The sequence below is a fragment of the Pteropus vampyrus genome, unplaced genomic scaffold (assembly GCF_000151845.1).
Source record: "Pteropus vampyrus isolate Shadow unplaced genomic scaffold, Pvam_2.0 Scaffold66, whole genome shotgun sequence".
In the NCBI taxonomy this organism is placed as follows: domain Eukaryota; kingdom Metazoa; phylum Chordata; class Mammalia; order Chiroptera; family Pteropodidae; genus Pteropus; species Pteropus vampyrus.
Window position 1 is genome coordinate 8,527,233 of NW_011888847.1, and position 14,976 is coordinate 8,542,208.

Here is a 14,976-nt window from a genome sequence, read left to right on the forward strand (position 1 = left end):
AGGAGCAGGGAGGGCTCAACAGAGGAACAATGGATGCCGCTGAAAGCTGCTCCTCTAGCTCTCGCCCTGAATCCAGACAATTCAGTTCCTCCCCACGTGTCCTTGGCACTCTTCAAGCAGCTGCCGCAGTGTTGGAGCTCAGACTCAGTGAGTCCATCACCAAGTAAGTCCATGAGCGGGCCCTTTAAGAGGAATGTCTGAGACTCCCACAACCCTGTGTTTTCACTCAACCACAATCTCTGCTTGTTTTCACAGCTAGAGGTTGTGGGGATTTTTCTTCCTGGCATTGGAACCCTGGGCTGGGGAGCCTGCTGTGGAGTCGGGACCCCTCGCTCCTAAGGTGGGGTGCTCTAACCCTCCTGATTCTTGACTGCCACACACTATTGTGGGACCGGCCCGTTTTGCATTTCCATCCTTCCTACCAGTCTTGAGGTGACCTCTTATGTATGTCCCCAGTTATAGGACTTCTGTTCAGCCAGACCTCCGGCAACTCCCAGTGATGGTTATTCTGTAGTTTTGCTGTAATTTTTGTGTGGTCGTGAGAGGAGGCAAGCACAGAATATACCTTTTACGCCATCTTTACTAGACTCCCTGAAAATACACTTTTTAATTAACCCACATATTTATCATTTCCGATATTCTTAATTGCTTTCCATGGATTCGAGTTACCATCTGAATTTCCTTTCAGCATGAAGAACTTCTTCTAGTATTTGTTGTAAGGCAGGTCTACTAGCAATTAATTCTTACAATCTTTATTTATCTTGGAATGTTTTTATTCCACTTTCACTTTTGAAGGGTAGTTTTGGGTAATATAGAATCCTTAGGTTTTAAACACGTTGACTATATCATCCCACGTGGATTTAAACACGTTGACTATATCATCCCACGTGGAGTTCCTCGTGGATTCCACTGTTTGAGATGAGAAGTCAGATGTTAATTGTATTGGTGGTACCTGTAGTGATGTCATTTTTTTCTTGCTTTCAAATTTTCTCTGTTTTTGGCATTAAACAATTTAAATATTATGTATTTCAGTGTGGAGCTCTTTGTATTTATCCTTCTTGAAATTTGTTGAGCTTTTCGGATGTATCGATGAATGCTTTTCATCAAATCTGGGGGGTTTCTTTAACCAAATTATATTTTGAAATATTTTTCTATCCCTTTCTTCTCGTTTTTGGACTCCCATGACACATATGTTGATGTGCCTGATGTTGTCCCACAAGTCTCTGAGGTTTTCTTCCATTTCTTAAGTTTCTTTTTTGCTATTTTTCAGATTGAATAATTTCTATCGATCTATCTTCAGTTTCACTTATTTCTTCTGCCATCTTGAATCTGCTTCTGAGTCTCTCTAGTATAAACTTTTCATCTGTTATTGTACATTTCAGCCTCAGAATATTGCCTGGTTCTTTTTTTTTTTTTTTTTTTTTAATAATCTCTATTCCAGTTTTTCATTATTTTTAAAAAACTTCCTTATGTTTATTTTTAAGCTCAGCTTTCTAGGGGGTTTTCCTATTGTTTGCATAGCTTAGTGATCAGCAATTAACTGGACAGAACTTGTGATGAAACATCTCAACCAGTTAGATTTATTCCCTTTGATGATTGATCTGTGTGTGGGTAGGGGGTGAATTTAGTATTTAAGCTGTTTCCAAGTCTGTCTTGGCTTTAACTTTTTGCTGGGCCTCTCTTAATTCCCTCTGCACATGCATGCAGTCTCAGAGTTGGCCAGGAGTGTGTAAATAGCTTGGATCCTCTCCGGTCATTCCTATGCATGTTTGTAGTCCCTGATTAGCCAAAAATGTGCTTTGCTCCAAAAATGATTGTAACTTCAGGCTAGTGGAGCCATTGGCCCTCTGTGCTCGCCTAGCACCGAGATTATTACTTCTATTGATAAAGCTTTTGGGCAAGGGTATCACCAATCCAAACTGAGTAAAATCCTGTTCAACCACAGCAACTTGCTGGTCCTCATGTTCTGTTTCGCCTTGGCAGAACCTCCATAGTGACTGAGCTGGAGGCATAAGGGTAATGGGAGCAGCCCCAGGCTAAAACACCACAATTTCCCACTGTTCTTACCCAAAGTTCAGTATTTTTTTCAACATAAAGACATCTCAGGTTGTTGGATGTTTTTGGTCAGTTTCCAGAGCACCAAAATTGTTTTGTCAACTTTTTTCCTGCATTATAATTTTTTTTTTTTTTAAGGAGAGGATTTGCTATCACTAAAGTGCTACCCAAAATATCTAAGACTTTAATTATGATTTGAGTAATTGAATTGAAGTTGGAACTTAGAGGGAGAAGATAAATGCCTCAATTGGAAAAGGATTGTACTCCTATCAAAACTGTCCAAGTAGCCCATTGCAAACTGGTGATCCAATTATTACAGCTGATAATGGGAACTGGCTAGGGAACAGTGTATAGTCTGTGCTTCCCTCCTGTCTTCTGCTAGCAGTTTTGTATTTTTTTCATGTTCTAGTTTTTGCAAACTATCCATTTATTCACTGACACTAACTTCCTTTAGTCTTCTGAGGTTGGACTGTCACTGGTCACTTAAACCATCTCAACAATTCAACCTCTATAGCATGCCATCTTAGTTTAGTCTTTACAGCAATGTGTCTGCAATTGTTTAATAACACATCTTACCTCGTTAGGCAAAATGAGTAGAAATTGGAAAAATGAAAATCACACAGCTAATGATAAGAACTTAATGTCCTATGAATTTGAAACAAACAGGAATCCACAGATCATTGAACTGAAACAAGGATATGCTCACCTGTGAAGGATCAGAACTAAGAATAATACAGCACTAGTCTGGTTGTGGGTAGCGAAGGTGTATAGTAAAGAAGGCATGGACTCTTGTGGGCCTGGAGACTTATTCCTGAGGAGAGAGGGTTGCATTTTAGTGGATATTTGCATTTTCAACAAGAAATAATTCTACAGTTATATGACGTTTTCATATTGAATATCGTGTTCGTTTTTATTACTTCACATGAACAAATGTGTCTAGTTGTTAGACTGTAAACTTTTGTTTCTTGCTGACACCTTCAGTGATTTCATTATAACATATTACAGTTAGGCTCAGATGTTGTCAGACTCAAAACTATATGGGTCTTTTCTCTAGCACATCAAAGTTCTCTTTTATGTGTGTGTTTCATGAAAAAGGATAGACTGGTTGCTGCCACAAAAGATCAATTTCTCTAAAATTTTACTTTCATCAGATTTATGGCTTGACAATCAAACTTAGCCTCTTTATTATCTTCCATAAACACAATTAAAATACCAGTAACTTCTTTCAACTGCCCTAAAGGTGAATCTCCTTACTTGGGGTACTTTAGACTTGGCTTATTATAAAAACAATTCTTTTTTTTAGAACAGAGGAAAACAAAGTACTCTGCCTTGCAAGGGTGAAGACAGGCCAGGCGAAATTAGTTTGCCCATGTAGAAAATGCCAGAAGCAAAGTTAGTGTTCGGGGCCCCCAGCTCTGTCATGGTACAGTTCTACATCATCTAATTGCTGCTGTTAGTTTTGTCTCTCCCAGAGAGACTGCATTATCCCTGAGGGAATATACTTCATCTTAGACATTACATCTTGAATCCCTTAAAAGACCCAGCAGAGAACTATGTACAAAATAGGTATTCAGGAAATCCATGCTGAAATGAATTAAAAAATGAAAAATGACTTAAAAAATCCATGCTGAAATGAATTTTAAAAATGGTTTATTTTTGTTGCTAAGAAAGAGGAAGTAAGGGAAGCACAATAGGTTGTCAGGTAGCTTTCCTCTAGGAATATGCTGGGGCTCATATTGGAGAGCATAGTAGAATCTAGAACATACCATAGACTTGGTCCAAGTGGACCAAAGGTCCATGCCTGACAGGTTTAAAGATGAATGAAGAAACTAGGAGTCTTCTGAAGGAGCAAGAATATTTTTATTTCAGCTGATTGCTAGTATGTAATTTAAGGTACATTTCTTTAAAATTCTACAACATTAACCCATCATTGATGATTCAACTGTTCAGGGAAAGAGGGAGCCCCAGCCTCATCTACGTAACACAACATCTGCTCCTGGTGCAATGCGCGATCCTCAGGTGGGCCCTCTCCTCACAACAGTGCAGCTCCTGTCTCCAGTGGCGTTCGTTCTTCCATGCCTTGGCTAGGCTGGACTTTCTTAGTTAACTCCAAAGGCAAAGAGTTGAAATGACAGATTCTTTCTAAATATGGTGTCCTTGCATTTTTTTTTTTTTGGTCCTTGTATTTTAAGTCATACCACTTCTCAGGCTCATAGACAGTTAAACTCAAATTCAGACTAATGCTTTTTATAAAAGTAAATCTGGGAAGAAAGGATGGCTCTAACAGGTAAGGGTCAGCCTCCCTTTGCCCATGAGTAACCCTAGGAACGCTCTGGCAGACGAAAGAAGCAGCAAAGAGGACTCGAAGTCACACGAACTGACCTCAAATCCTGGATAAAATTTTTCCTAGCTGTGTGCCTTTAGGTGGGTCATTTACCCTCTTTAAGCCTCAACGCCCTCACTTTTCAATCATCTGCCTTGTCAAGGCAGTGAGGTCCATCTGCTGGCATGGTTTGAGGTAGAGGAAGAGGGAAAAGAAAAGGAATCTCCTTGGGGTACTTTAGACTTGACTTATTATAAAAACAACTCAAAGAACAGAGGGGTGAAAAGTAGAAAAGAAAGAGGCAGTGTGGAGAGATGGAGCCAACATAACACAAGGGGCCTAGAAAACATTTCTGGGCTGGGGTTAGACGATGACATCGGTGGTTAGGTCCTCTTAATTACACAGAGAATAGAGCTGGTCATTAGACCTAGAGCCAGTCATTGGAAAAGGAAATCAATATTCAGACTGATTATCTTCATCTCATTTCTAAACAGGAGACAGGCTGCTGAAGAGGCTCTTAGCCTGGCCCTGGAGCAGGTCATGTCTTCACCCTTCCTTAAGCCACAGAAAACTTGAACCAAGTGGTGTGATCATACTCCTCACCAGGCCTCAGCAGCACAGGAGGGAAGTGGGGCTGTGAAAGGGAAAACAACACAGGTTACACTTTGCCAGCCCAAGTTGCACCTTTCACCAGGATGGCTTCTGGACTGGTCTCTAGACTAGCTCTGTGAACCAGATGCCAGTGTATGAACCGTTTATTAAAGGTTTGCAATGAGATAAAGAAGTTGAGCCAGAATGAAAATCAAAGGCATTACTAAGCACACTTTGTCGTAGCAAGACTTTCTTGCTGAAGGAACCAGTGTGTTGATTTACATTTTGGTGCAAACTGTTAGCACTTTTTAGGCTGGTGCTTTGCACAGCATTACTCTAGACAATAGCTAGAAAAGGAAGTTATGAGAAAGCACATAGGAAGCGAAGATGTGAAGGATCATCTTAAAATGAGTAGGTATCGATAAAGAGAAACGTTAAATTGAATAAAGGCTTCGAAGGTACAAAATAAGAGATTTAAAAAAACATGTAAATGCCATGTTAGTAACTTGGCTGTGTTTATCATTACTTGGAGAAGAGAACACACATGGACTTTTGAATCATACAGACCTGACTTGAGTGTTGTGACTTCTGTCATATAGTGTAACCTCGAACACACCACCACTCTGACAGGCCAGCCTGGGGCTTTACCTGATTGACTGCATCAGGCCAGTTCTGGGTCTCGAGGCAGAAACCGGAGTGCTTGGGATAGACGGCTCCACTCTTGCCCTTCAGTGAGCCGTCCAGGGAGTTGCCTGTGTAAAACTGGACGCCGGGCTGGGTGGTGTACACTTCCAGTACCCGCCCACTTCCAGCGTGATGGACCCTGGAGATGAAGCCAAACCACATATAGGTCCAGGGAGGAAAAGCAGGCAGGGACAGGTAGAAGCTGGGAAGCAGCTTTGCTATAGGACCCAGCCAGAGCCGAGACGAGATATATGGAGGAGACAAGGTAGGAAGAGCATCATGGGAAATTCTTGTAACCTCATAGGTGAAGCATGAGCAGGTGGTTTTGAGGATCCTTAATAGCAACTTCCCACTTGATCTTGACTTCTCTGGGGAAGGACAAAATAGACTCACCCTAGTAGGTAGGTAGGTAGGTAGGTAGGTGTGTGTGTGTGTGTGTGTGTGTGTGTGTTTGTGTGTGTGTGTGTTGAGAACACCCTAGCTAGGTGTGTGTGGGTGCATGTGTGCTGGGAATAGCCAGGTTGGAGAGAGGCAGTTTTAGGGTCCTAGAGAGGCTGAGACTCTTTCTCATAAAGGGTCAGAGCTCTCTGCTTGGCCTGGTGAAACAACCAGCTCCATCTTTTGAAACTGAAGAGATGCTTTTCTAAATTAAATGCCTCTTTACCCGCTCCCCTGCCCTGGGACTAGAGCAGGGTATGCTCTTTAGTCAGCTCTCCACTTATAGAAACCCCTGATCTGCTAGATTCACTATTTCCCTTTTTTCCCCAAACCAGGCCTCTACAGAGGTGAGTACTTACCTGGTCTTGTATCTGGCGTCAAAGGGATAAAGATAAAGAAAGGCCCGGATCTCACAGTCTCGCCGAGAAGTGAAACATCCCCACAATATGTAGTCAACCAAGAAGTTCAGGGAAAGATGTTTGGGAGGAGGAGGGCCAGGATTTGAATAGCAGAAAGAAGGCAGGAGGTCTCCTCAGGTGGGAGCAATGGGGAGAGAAATGTGAATAGTAGGCAGAGAGGAGAAAAGTGGGCTCGAGCTGGAAGAACACAGCTGGAGTCTTGGTGCTGGGCCTTTGAGGGGAAAGACTTCTGAAGTGCTCTATTAGAGCTTGAATCTTTTTCTCTGTGTCATTTAAAATCCATTCATTCTACACACTTTTATTGATTATTTGCTAGTGCCAAGCATAGTATTAGGTGTTAGGGTAGAGGTGGGGTAGAAGGAGGGAGTGTGCACACGAATGCCTATCAGACGAGGGTGGAGTGGGAGTGCTTTGAGAGAAATGCAGCCGCCAACCTTCCATGGAAGTAGTAAGCAGGGCGAAAATCACAAATCGAGAAAGTACCAAGGGCTCTGGAAATTCATAGAAGGTAGTGACTTTAGTTAGGAGGAATTAAGGTTTTTAACAAAAAATGGGCTTCAAAGAGCAGGCCTCAAAGAGCAGGCAGAGATGAGTAGGAGCGAAGAGAGATGGGATGCCAGGCAGGGGAACGGGGATAACGGCGTGGCGGGGGCAGGGGGAGGTAAATTCTACAGAGCTCACCGGTGGAACATAAGCTTTGAAAAGACATGCGATGTGGTATTTGGTCCCTGTGGCATAGTAAATGGTACTGATATGGCCAGAGGAAAAGCTCCTCACAGAGGGGTGGGTGTCTCTTCTTCCTTACAGAGGCAGGAAGTGAAATGTCCCTACCGTGCACAAAAATGCTTTTCCTTAGATCTCATCAGACAGAAATTGTGGTCAAAGCCATTGATGTGGAACTCCTGCAGGTGTTTTCCAAGCTCCACTGGCTTCCTCAGGTCGAATGCAGTTCCTTGCACTGGTGCAACTTCTCCTGGTATGAAAAGGCAGGTAAAAGGCCGATAAATGCCCAAATTAAATATGGTGTTCTGAAGACCTACTAGTTCTACTCTCTCAGCCTTCGTTTCGATTTGTAAAGAAGATGGGAGCCCAGATCCTGAGGAGAATTAATTATTGGATTTCCTTAATCGTGAGATGCTATCGATTGCAAGATGCAGTAGCCGTAACATTCAAAAGCACTCAAGTGTGAAAAAAGAAATGTGGAATTTCCATTAAGCTGGATAAAACGTGATGGCTGTCGCAACCACTGAGTCAATCACCTTGTTGACATTTCTCACTTTAGTGCTGAAATATTCCAAGGCTCATAACCAAGCATTAGCAACTGGCAGTAGCTAACCAGACTCTATAAATGTCCCTAAGGTTAGTGATTCTCAAACCATTTTCGGCCATTTTTAGCCAGGAGAATACTGGCAGCCACCCTTTCCCAATCACTTTCCTGCTCAGCCTGTCGATACACTCTACACTGTAGTGGAGGCTCTTAATAAGAATGCTGGGACAAATTAGTTAATTGGGACAGTGCAGGGCAAAATGGGATGTATGGCCACTCAACTATTTGCCAGTTTTAGATTGAATCCTTTGAATGAAAGCTTTGTGTCTCCAGGAGTGAATCTTGGAGGAGTTACAGTCAGTCAGCACTATGTGTGTATGAGCCAGATTCCTCAAGCTCTAAGAGCAATATATTTGTTCTTATCAAAATGGGACATCTTGAAGCCTCTTCACAATGATGTGGATGAAAGGTCAGTCTTGAAGGAGGCCACTGCAATGTGAGGACCCTCAACTCTTACAGGGCAAAGCATAGAAGAAAAATGGACAGGAGGCCTGTCTTGGTGGTCATCACACAACCAGTGCCCAGTCAAGAACACTCCTTCATAGAGCTACAGAACACAAGGGCATTGGGGCCAGAAGGGTTCTCAGAGCTCATTCAGTCCAAACTGCTCATGTAACAGATGAGGAAACCGAGACCCACATAATTCGATATTATCTAACAATAACCTGTGATATTGACATGCTATATTTCATCAATTTAAGATACTCACTTTCATATTTTAAAATCTCTGAAATCATGTAATGGTTTAACTGACAGGTTTTACTTCATGGTACGTAAATAATGGTGAACCTTACAAGTGAGCATCTTAGAGGTGATAAAACATGTCAAAACAGTTTGCTACATACTACCCTCTACTAAAACCACTAAACAAGTAATCAGGACTTTGAGGGCAAAAAAGAGAAATCAGGATTATTTTGTGAGTCATTTCAACTAGAGATGGAAGGCAGAGTGATCATTTCTCAACAGATGGTCCCTCTAAATGTGCTTGCCAAAAGGCTGTAGTATGGGTTTTACATTGTTCTGAAAATTGTGCCATTTTGCTTTATCGCCTCTCATTCTCTTCCTAACTTTCAGGTCTGTTCTTCCCTAGATGCTAGGCCGAGTCATTTCACACAGGGTACACAAATATTTTGAATTTAGCTCCATTAAGAAAGCTCAGGTAATGTGAGGAAGCCCAGAGACAAAACTGGTTACTTTACGGCACCATTCACTCTTCCCCATTGGCACATTCTTGGAATACATCAGAGCCAAAGCAATGGACTAGGAGCCATTCCCTTTGCCACACTTTGCCCAATCAATGTTAATTAACATTGCTGTATGCCACGCACGCTGATGGGCAAGGACACTACCCATGAGACACAGAACCTGCTTGCGGTCTGGAGGAGGGAATGGACACATGAGCAACTCATAATCACAGAATGTGAAGAGTGCTCCAGGAGTGGCAGAGCTGTAAGAAAGAAGACAGGCAGTGTGACTGCCTGGGCTTAGGGACTTAGATTTCATGGATGAAAGTGGTTGAGCTGCAGCTTGGGGTGAGATGATATGAGGTTGAGTGGGTGAGGAAGGTTGAAGATGTGGAAGAAACAGCTTGAATACAGGTGATAGGAGTGTGTGTGTGTGTGTGTGTGTGTGTAATAGGGCAGAACGCCTCAGATGAGAAAAGAAAGATTAAGTTAGATTATGAAATCACTTCTTTGAGCCTGGGTGTTTTCATCAGTACAATGAAGAAAAGTTGGACTAAATCACTGACTTTCAACCCCACCCACTTCCTGCAGAATTCCTTATTTCAGAAGAAATCATTGGAGGAAGTTTAACACACACACACATACACTATAAATACATCTATAAAAGCCAGAGTGAAACCAGTACAGTCTCTGAGCAGCTCAGCTAGAAAACCCTAGGTATAGATCACAGCAGAGGTACACTCTGCCACCCCATCCCCCAAAAACATGGCCCACCTAGGAGTGAGGAGCCTCCCTCACCTCAACCCCAGATCTTCGGGTCTTGCACCAATTACAAAGAACCCCAGGTTCCTCTGAGCAGGCCGAAGCCCTCTGGCCTTCTTGAGAGGGAAAGAGGAGAGGGACTCTGTTCTAGAGCCTTGCATGATGATACAATTTTCTCTTTAGAAGTTTTCTTGTCCCAGAACTATGTCATATATTTTAAAAGTAAGTACAGACATTGGGTGGTTAACATACTCTTTTAGGTTGAGAATTACTTTTTCTTTTCATGTGGTCAGATGGAGGAGATGTTTTAGGAACTTGATCGCTAAAATTGCTTTAAAATTGCTATTTTTAAGGAAGAGAGAGCATGCAAAGTGGGGCTGAAATCTTAGGAGGCTAAGAAAGATCAGGAACATGTACTTTGCTACTGGAAGGATTAAGTCTGTACAAGGAGGAATGACTTTTAACCACTTAAAGTTCTGGTTCTGCTTTTGTGGGTTCCTAAATACTGAGAGAAAACACGAATCTCCTATCTTTGAGCAAATGAAGGCTTCCTTTTCTTAACTCAGAGCTGCAATTCAGAAATATAGTCTTTCTGGTGCGTGAGAACTGGGGTCTTTGAGTTCAGAGGGCTGCCAGGGTGCCTGGGATCCAAAGCACCCATGGGAGACATGGTGCTGGCTGATACCACCCTTGAGTCCAGTGTCCAAAAAGGGAATTTGAGAAGCACACAAAAGAATCCTCTTTTACCAGAGCCAGCTTTAGGGAAAATTAAGTAACATTCCTTTTGAAAATATCCTTTAAGAGCTTGTTTCTTTTGCCTTGTTTCTACTTCTACAGAAAAGAATTTTTGAATAGGTAATATTTGCACATTTAATTAATTTAAAAGGTAACAAATGTAAAAGGTACAAAATACTATATAATAAAAAGAATTTCTCTATTCTTTGTTCCCCGCACATTCAGTTTCCTGTTATGTTTTTTATGCACACTTCCAGAGATCCTACAAGGCTACCCAAGCGTGCGCACGTGCACGCGCGCGCACGCACACACACACACACACACACACACACACACACAGACTAGCCTGTTTCCACCTCAATCTTTTCACTCAGTTTATCTGGGAGGTTGTTGCTATATTTATTACTAGGTATTCATTAGATAACTTGGTATGTACTCATATTTTTCTCTATTTTTTCTAAGATAATTTATTTAAAATTATTTTTTGGGAGGGGTCACAGTTACAAATTTATGTTTTCCTAGAAAGTAATCCACTTCATCTATATGACTCTCATATTTATTTGTAAAGACTTGAGGAAAGAAATAATTTATGATCCTTTCAATTTCATCTGTCTGCGTTGTTTGCTTATGCTCATTTCTAATTTTGTGTTGAATAGGTTAATGCTTTATTTACTTTATTGACTTTTTTCCTCTAATGAAGCAGCTCTTGAACTTATTAGCATTACATTTTCCTCCTCTTTTCTAAATAATAATTTCTGCTTTTATTAATTTTTCTTTTGTTTTCTTGGGTTAATTTTATTCTTTTTCGAATAACTTGCATTACATGCCTAATTCATTTATTTTCACATTTTTTAAATTAATAGAAGTATTTAGTGCTATAACTTTCTTCTGAGCAATGCTTTATGTTACATGTAGAAGTTTCTATTACATAGAATTATAACATGTATATTATAATATTTCTATTTATTATATATGCCAAAATATTATGCATACATTTCCATAATACATAATATAATTATATTATTTAGTTATTTTCTAGATATTCCTAGTTTGGGAGTTTCATTTCTATTTTGATCCAAGAACTATTAGGAGAGAGTCAAACACTTCTAAGTCATTTCTAGGTCAATGTATTATTTACATTTTGTGAAACTGCCTGAGGTTTTCATTATGGGCTTAGATATGGTCATTTTTTGTGAACCTTCATTGTGTATTGCAATGTTTTATCATTACAAGTTGTCTTCTCTTGTGTAATTTAATGCTTTTTGTCCAGAAATCAGCCTTTACTGAGACTCTCAGCTACTTTGGCTTTCTTTCATTTGTTTGGTTTGCTTTTGAGTTTTCACATTTTCAACCTTTCTGAGTCACTTGGTTTGTACACAACATTCTCTTGCGTTTTGCTTTATGATCTCATATGAGAGACTTTCTTTAATAGGGGAGCTCTAAGGCATTAATATGACATACATTTCTAAGTGTTAGTTCTGTTATTTTATAGTATGTTTTCTGTGTTTATGAATTCTGATTGTTGCTTTTTAAAAATATTTTAGTATATGGCCTGTGTTTGTGAGCGTTTCCGATAATGTAGAAAGCTTTATTTTTGTTTTAGTGGTTACATCTACGTGTAAGTAACTTGAGTATAATATTCTTAATCTTCTGTTTCTTAGAATGTGAGCTTCTCCTTCCTCTTTGCTACCTGAGTTGGGTTTCTGAAGCTTTCAACTTTAAATATTCTAACAAGGGCACTTTTATTTCCCAGTAGATGGTGCTAGAGACACAATAAAAAGAGCTTGATATAAAAAACATCAGCCTCGTCTGAGTTGAGTCAGTCCTCTAAACTCTGATCCATTCTGGGAGAATTAATAGTTGAACTTTTTGGATCTCTAAGGCCAAAAGCCAAATCCTGGATGGTAGGGACCCACCTGGGTGCTATTGTCCTGTGAAGTCTGGGTGACCAACCACTTCCCACAATGACTTTTAAAAAGGCAACATTCTTTATGAAAAAGAAGCAGCTGTTCTCATGGGCTCAAGATTTTAATCTTACCAACCCATGTGCCGAGTGGTAACATGGGTTCTTTCCTAACCTTATATAGTGTTCACAATATTTAGTTCTTTTTAAAGCCATACTTGACTCAAAATCTAACCTTTATGACAGTCCCAATGTGATTGCCCAGGTCAATCAAGATTACTTATTTCTATTGACTTTAAGGAAGAAAGGAAGTCATGGAATTTTCATGAAGGGAGGACTCAGGTCATATTTCTAATCTTTTTTGCCCGATATTGAGCAATCTACAAATCAATGTTTACTTTAGATTTTCTCTCTGTAAAATGAAGCTATTATTTGCTGTCTTATACGTTACATGGACATATTTGATAAATGATATGCTTGAACCTCTTCAGGAGGATGGCATAAATATAAGGGTCAAATTTCAGGACAACATATAACAGAGCAGAAGCTAGAGAGGATACGACTTCCAGAATGGCAGAGAAGCCCTAACTTAAAAAATGAGAAACTTGGGATAATTCTAAAATGAGATTTTTGCTAAATGAGAAGAAAACAAGAGAAAAAATTCCTCTTTTCCAGCCTCATGCCCTGACACGCTCCCTTCATGTGCCTCATGGTCAGGCATGTGGAAATTTTGGAGTTTGTCCCCATGTCCCCTACCCTCCCACACTCTGGCAAAGTCCACTGGATCATTTAAGAATCTTTTCTAATGCCACTTCCTCTGAAGGACTGTAACCTCTACAGTGAGAACGAATCCTCTTTTCTTCTTTGTCACTCTTTGAACATACTTCTCCCCCAAAATTCATCGCATTATGGCATAATTATGGGATTATATCAAACTATTTGTCTATGAGGACTGTGAGCTCTTAGAGAGCAGGAGTTGTGTCCTATTTATCTTTACACCCTCTGGGCATGAAGCAGGGCCTTTACTTGACTGAAAAACTGATTTTTCTAAGAATTTGAAAAAGGAAAGTGCGGTTCTAACTTTGGTTGATCTGTGTATGTGAGTTTGTGCTTTGGTGTTGAGAATAGAAGGAAATGTCAAAATAGTTCTCTCAGCAATGCCGTGCACAGAAAATGAAGTGGAAATGGAAAGGGTGCTCTCAGAGAGGATGTCACATCACCAGACTTTGGCTTTGAAGCCATCAAAAAGCTGGGGTGTCGGCAGAAAGAAGCTATTTCCTGAAGAGGGTTTCTTCTCCTGAAGTCTGGCTGGGTTTGCACTAAAGCCTGAGCAGCAATGCCTGGCAGATGGTGGGCTCTGACCCAAAGATGTGGGGTTACAGCTCTGGGGCAGAGGAGCACCTTCAGGTGGTATTTCTGCTTCCCCATTTCAGGGGAAGTCTGACTGTGGGCACCACTAAGGACCCCACTAAGGACCTCACCTGAGGTTACTGTCATGAACTTAGAGGGAGACCAGCAGCTACAAGGTGGCAGCCATGGAGGGTGAAGGGGGTGGGATTAATCAGGGTTGGGTTTTGTTAGAATACAGAGAAGGAAGGAGGAGCAAGGGAGTTGAGAGCATATGCAAAGGGACCATTCTAACAATGGACTTCTCACCTAATTTGGTGGTGGTGGGGAGTGAGGTCATGAGCAGTTGAGCAACAGTGAAAAGGTGTTAGAATCAAGAGACGAGAGGTTCTTAGAGAATTATTGGAGCTGATAGACATCTAAAATAGTGATCATGGAGGGCGGCAATAAGAGGTAATGACAAAGTCAAGGATGTGACCCAATGACCACAGGAGTGAGTAGCTAGCTGAGAAGATTGGAGGATCACAGGAAGAGAGGATGTCAAGAAGCTGAGCAGTCAGCATATCATCAATATAGATGACGAAATAATCAAGAATTATGACAAGGCTGGTGCTGGAGTGACAGTGAGCAAGGAATGAAAAGTGATTTGGAGGGGCATCTATCGATGACCTCAACAGAGTGAGTGTCCTTGGCAAGTAAAGCTGCCTCATTCTTTCAAGATGATGTAATTAGAAATAGGACTCTAACATTCCAGATATTTGTCACAAGGCATTAAATCTTCCTATTTGCATTTCTGGCAGAGTTATAATTACCTGTCTTCTGGAAGTAAATGAAAAACTCACTGCCTTCACAAAATCCTTCTACCTTGACTCAGATCTCTTGTCTCACATATGGATTCTTACACATTTTCTATTATGAGAAATTTGACCTATTCTCCATGACTGCTTATGGTAGACAACGTTTTTTAAAGACGGCTACATGGTATATATCCCCATCCTACAGGCTCTTCTTACAATGTCATGTTCACTAAGAGGTGGAGCCTTCGTTCTCTTCCTTAAAACTGAATGGACCTTTGTAACTGCCTCAACCAATAGAATGTGGCAAGGCGATGCTATGTGATTTCTGAGGCTAGGTTACCTCTGTGTCAGGACATCTGCCCTTGGAACCCAGAGGCCATGTTCTAAAGAAGCTCAAGTCACATCACAAGG

General features: G+C 41.0%; 1 protein-coding gene across 1 annotated transcript in view; it reads right to left on the reverse strand.

Annotated features, from left to right (window-relative positions):
- Nucleotides 1-3,688: 3,688 nt before the first annotated feature.
- Nucleotides 3,689-14,976, reverse strand: part of GALM (galactose mutarotase) — a 50,903-nt gene continuing 39,615 nt past the window's right edge. Inside the window, exons 5-7 of the mRNA XM_011361393.2 lie at nucleotides 7,342-7,483; nucleotides 5,618-5,792; nucleotides 3,689-5,012 (exon numbers count right to left, since the gene is read on the reverse strand). Of these exons, the coding sequence (XP_011359695.1) occupies nucleotides 4,935-5,012; nucleotides 5,618-5,792; nucleotides 7,342-7,483 (395 nt within the window). The 3' untranslated portion in view covers nucleotides 3,689-4,934. The remainder of the gene's footprint in view (nucleotides 5,013-5,617; nucleotides 5,793-7,341; nucleotides 7,484-14,976) is intronic.